We start from the raw sequence: 6,000 nt of genomic DNA on the forward strand, positions 1-6,000 counted from the left end.
CAGCAGAAATTCTGTGGACATGTTTGCACTAGTGCACCTGATTTGCATAATTCCTTTAGTAAAATGAGTGCTAAAACAATTATAAGTGGCCACAATTTATTCTTAGTACATTTAGTACAGTAATATTTTTGTTTATGCATCATTGCAAATTGATTTGATTTAGATCTTTGGAACGTTATATTTCATCACAAGCTTGAATAAGTTGTATTTACCTTTCAGATCAGATGTGGTATCATGAAACATAGTTTTTCTTACTGCACCAAATGTGATTCCCTCCCCTAAATAAATAAATCATATAAGTAGATAAATTGTACACACATTACTAAAAAAATTCATATTTTGAGTAGTAAGAAAACAGATGTACTAAAAGCTGATTCAGTAAGATGAATGTTTCACTTTTGTACAAAAGAACTGACAAGGTATACTTTCGCTTCTTTTAATAATTATTGCCCTAATTTTTCCTATTGACATTTCCACAGCGACGAGAGTCAGCTTCCTTTTCCAAGAAGACCAACAACACTTTCAACATTGTGGGAACCACCTACAGCATGGGCGTAGCCAAAGATCCCGGATTGACAACCATCTCCAAGAGTGCCACATCCACATCCACATCCACACCATCACAGCCGGTCCGAGAAATCCGACTACCCAAAATGGATGGTGAATATGTGCCGGAGGGTGGAAAAAAGTCATACAATCGCGTCAGCAAAGTGGACAAGATCTCTCGTATCATCTTTCCAGTGCTCTTCTTCATCTTCAACCTGGGTTACTGGGCCACGTATGTCAACAGAAAGCCGACCATCAACCAGTCCAGCCCACAGAAATGAACATGGCGACTGCCAAAAGAGAAAAACTGCCAGTCTACCATGCTACTGTTTTCATTTTCCAAATATCCCATCATCCTTTTTTTCCCCTACATTTTGTAGTAGTGCCAAACAGCCATGTAGACACATAACCCTAGTCAGTAGTTTTCCAAATTTGTATGTGACATTTCCTGTGTTGCATGAGGTAAAGTATGAATAATTAATATTATGACTTTATAACTGGTCTCGTATGGATGATCATTACTTGCCCACAAAACCCTCCCTCACTCCACACACTGTCTATCATCAGGAGGAAAACTTCAATCACCATTGGCTGTCTGTCGCCATGACAAGTACCTGTAGCCTTTCAGCAGCCAGTAGCGATGTCTGTAGGCGCATCATTATTACCTATCTGTCCTTTGACACTCTGCAGACCCAGAGTAATATCATCTAGAGTTGTGTTCTCATCCCCATGGGTCTATATCTGTGCATTTACCTGTCCAGTGACTATTGTTTAAACAGCCTGAGCAGGCTCCAAGATAAAGAAACTGTGTGCCTTTTTAATCACTCACCATAGAGATGAATAGTTTGGCACATGCTGATATTGTCTTCAAGCTTATGCCTGCCAACTGAAAAATGTCAGTGTTGATTGATCTCTCACAGGTTGGTGTTAAACTCTGAGTCGTCCTGCATGCAAGTTGATTTAGAGTTGATGGTTAACCATAAGGCTCTGCGCCAGCCAACGGTTCTTTGTTTATGGCCAATATGAGCAGCCGGGATCAGAGAAAGTAGTGAGTGAATTATGACACTATAACAGGCTATAAAGCATTTTAGTTGTGAAGAATATCAAGACCAGATTTTAGATGTGGGCCAGTGCCACACAGGAAGGAACATGCATTTCCATTACCTCACACTGAAGTGTTGGTGGTTTTGATCTTTACACTGATGATTTCTTGATTTATGTATTGTACAATACAGAATTCATGTTTGTGAATGCACTATTTTTATTGTTTTCTAAATCATAAAATATTGTTAATTTGGCAACTGCAAGCCAATATCATAGTTTTCTGTGTGTGAGATGTCATATACACAAAATGTAGAAGTAGTTTCAATGGCATGTTAATTTAAGCATATATTTTAGATAATCTTAGTACAAACACTCATCATGGATGTGCATTTGTGCTGTTATCACCATTGTTTCCTTATGATTTAATTTATTTCACATAGTGTGTTAAAAAATTGTGTGCATCAGGTTTTAGAAGAAAAATCGGTAACACTTTCATGAAGACCATGCTTATAATGAATTATAGCCCTATTTATAAGTAAGTATTACTATTCTTTAAATATATTTATAAATGCTCATTAAAATCTTTACTGCATTATAAGAACAGTTATATATACACATTTATATTATTTTTATAATTCCTTATAAGTCATGCATTTGCAAATTAGAGGTAGAATTTTACTTTGTAACATGTTAAATATTCATATTTTTCTTACACAAACTCATCGTTTTGCTTCAGAAGACGTTTGGAGTTTGTTTATGATGGATGGATGCACTTTGTTGAGCTTCAATCTGTTGGTTGCAATCCACTGCCATTATAAGACATGGAAGAGGATAGTTTTTAATATAACTCCGATTGTATTAGTCTGAAAGAAGAAAGTCATACACCTAGTATGGCTTGAGGGTGAGTAAATCATGGGCTAATTTTCATTTGAAAGTGAATAGAGGTCAGTAACTGTAGTATCACTCACAGTAAGTATTTATAAGAACAATTAATAACAATATATTCACTTATTTGACAGAAATAAATCTGAATTACTAAAAAGTCATTGTAACTATAATATAATAACATTATAGCAATGCAGGTTGCATCTTTATAAAAACATTCATGGAACCATACGACTGACTAATAAATACTTATAAATCAGTGTATAATGGATTATGAGCATGCACATTGAAAAAGCAAATGCATGACTTATAAGGAATTATAAAAATAATATAAATGTAACTATAACTGTACTTATGCAGTAAAGGTCTTAATGAGTCTTTATAAATGTATTTATAAAATAGTAATACATACTTATAAATAAGTAAAAAGGAGCTATAATTCATTATAAGCATGGTCTTCATAGAAAGTGTTACCGAAAAATCTTTTGCATTCACTTAGAAAGTGCTAGGTTTACATGTGAATTTAAATAGAGACATTTTTGTAGATAAACTAAGAAGTTGCGTAAAGTATGTACTTATGTGACAGCAAGCTATATTAAGCAAAAAAACATTAACTTTGCCATTTCACTTGTTTCATGAACCATTAATGTGGCTGTTGATCAATAGCTTCAGACACACAACATAAAATCTCACTCATCAGTTTTAAGTGGATTTATTAGCAAAAGACTAGATAGGGCTCTTGTTTATTTTAATATTCCAAATAAGAATCTTTTTTTTTTTTTTTTTTTATTAGGATGTGTTAAGAATAAATGAATGCATGACAATCTTTTCATTTGTTACATCACCACATATGCTATATCTTTCTGAATGAGGCTTCATGTTTTTTGTATCTCTTAAGGGCCCTTCAAATAGCCATATTCAATAGGCTCCTTACATTTCATTTGAGCTATGGTAGGGCTAGATCAGCTGGTGTTGGTATTGATTGTTGACACAAGTAGTACAAATCATAAATAAAACCACATCTAAGAAGTATATTTATATTGGAATTTTAATCTATTTACTTACCTGATAGCATACATTATCTATGCTTTTACTGTATAAGGCATAACCTTGACAGCTTCAGTACAGATGTGCAAAAACTATATTGGGAAGAGCTATGCCAGATAGCACACGCACATCTCCAAGTCATGTTAAAGAACACCTCATTTGGAAAATAGGCTATCTGTTGTATACGAGCATCTGAAAACCAACTTTTAATTTGCAGTTTTACATAGATTCTAAATCATAAACATATATTTTCTAAATGTCTTTAACATCTGACTGGATTTATTTTTTTTAGCAACTAAAAAATACACCTTCCAAACATGCACATCAAATATACATCTCTGTTATGTAGCTTACGTGTGCTATCAGGGTAGTGTCTTAGTTTATTCAAATATAAGAACAAGTAAAAGATGTTTTTTTGTTTTTTTTTATGTTGTCAGCCAACTTAAAATAAGAGATGTGGGAAACGTAGTTGTGTTAATTGCCATATTACTTGTATATTGGATTTACTGTAAATTTTGTCAGCATACTTGTCTAAAATGTGTGACATCTGGCTTTTTACATGCACGTAAAGGCTAATATTAGTTAACTAATTGGTAAAGTAATCACTGACAAATTCTAACTGAAAACCTTGCAAAATTATGCTGATTTACTATTTAAAATATTGGTGTTAAGCTGATTACACATTTGAAGTCCCCCTTTTGCCCCCTTGTGTCCCCTTGTGTGTTTCAGATCTGAAATTTATATTTCTGGGTAATGTTGAATGGTTAGCATCTTTGCTAATGACACTAGCCTAATGCTAGATTTGCCAGATGTACCACCTTGTGTGCACTTTTCTGAACATTTACTGTGAAGAGGCAGATGTACAATCTGTCAGGCTCCCTGTATATACTGTATCAAGAAGGTGATTTTTTATTTATTTATTTTATTTTATTTTTGCTGCATGTCCCAATTGCATCTGACACAACCTTGTGGTTTGTGGAGCCGTGGTAGATGTTATCTTATTCAGTTTTCTGATTTCTTTTCACAATGTCTGGGTTTGAAATGTGGCTTGTTCTTTCCAAAAAACTTTATTCTTGATAAATAGTAGTGGGAAAGCCAGGCTTCTATTAATGTAATAGTTTAAGACGAACATTATCTTGTAAGGACAGTTGGTTTGTTTTGAAGACATCAATCTTGTACCTCCTGGTAGTTCGTCACGTCATGCTTGTTGTAGTCTGGCGCATGCTAGATATTTTATTATGTCGTGTCACACTGTGATTCAATACCAAGAGGCTGATAGAACAAGGACATAGACGACATAGACCATGTCATAGGGAACGACTAAAATCCCTCTAAATCTCGTTAAGGCGACACTTCTTGACTCATGATTTGACTCACTTGAACGTGGGAAAGTTTTTTCTCTGACATACCGGATGATTCAAAGTCTATTATATTAGTGCAGTTGTGCGAGAACAGTCTTCTTTTGTCCCACAGTTACTAAGATGTGCGTCATGGATGTATGTTTGCAATAAAAGTTGTACCATAAATGTCAAAAAAGAAAAAGTCAAAATAAGGTTTAAGTAAAGTGTTGTGCTGGAGCACAAGTGAATTGATGAAGCCGCAAAAAAATCTGCTATGTTTACAATTTGCTGCCTCGGCCATACATCACGATTATAGCCAAATTATCAGCTGTGCCAAATGACCTTTAGAGAAAGTGTAAGGGGAATGATTTGCCCTTTGATATTGAGTTTCTTCCACAGGCATGTCAAGGGAGCATTTGTGATGGGTTAATTTGAGGCCACGTCCACACGAAGCCGGTGCGTTCCCGATCCGATATTTTTTTTTTCCTCGTTCTAAAAAAAAATTCCGTAAACACGGCGTCGTCTCAAGAAATATCTGCGTACACACGAAACCACTGAAACCGACTGAAAACGGTGTAGTATATATGCCAGACCAGTATGGGGCGCTGTAATTCTGCCACAGAGATACACTATACACGGAGAAGAAGACTTTGAGCATGCGCATAACCTTGCGCGCTGTATACGAACCAAGAAGAAGAAGACAAAGATTATCGCTTTTTGCTCACCACAGTTGCAGAGAAGCAATAGATTTTGCTGTAATAAAGCTAGTAGGCTTAGTAGCTTCTGCAGCACGAATACAATCATATAAGTCCGCCTTTATTGTTGTTGCTGTTACTCGTGACACAGACGACACGTGATGTGATGACATCATCGTTTAATAAAATATACGGATTGGCTGTACACACGAAACCGCAAGGGTGTCGTTTTCAGATTTATCCACTTTGGGACCCGGTTTAAAAAAATAGCGGTTTCAGTCTCCCAAAACGCCGGATCCGTGTGGACGAAACGCCAATACGATAAAAAATGTATACGTATACAGCGAAACGCGTCTCCGTGTGGACGGGCCCTGAGAGAACTTGTTTTAGCATTGCTTTTGATTTCCCAGCAATTTGCAAAACCCTGTAAAGATGAAGACATT

At 35.6% G+C, this 6,000-nt stretch overlaps 1 protein-coding gene across 1 annotated transcript in view; it reads left to right on the top strand.

Annotated features, from left to right (window-relative positions):
* Positions 1-2,162, top strand: part of gabra3 (gamma-aminobutyric acid type A receptor subunit alpha3) — a 424,636-nt gene extending 422,474 nt beyond the window's left edge. The window contains exon 10 of the mRNA XM_084386916.1: positions 480-2,162. Coding sequence (XP_084243042.1) covers positions 480-827 — 348 coding nt within the window. The 3' untranslated portion in view covers positions 828-2,162. The remainder of the gene's footprint in view (positions 1-479) is intronic.
* The last annotated feature ends 3,838 nt before the right edge of the window (positions 2,163-6,000 follow it).

Source organism: Rutilus rutilus (genome assembly GCF_951802725.1).
Source record: "Rutilus rutilus genome assembly, chromosome: 18".
Taxonomy (NCBI): Eukaryota; Metazoa; Chordata; class Actinopteri; order Cypriniformes; family Leuciscidae; genus Rutilus; species Rutilus rutilus.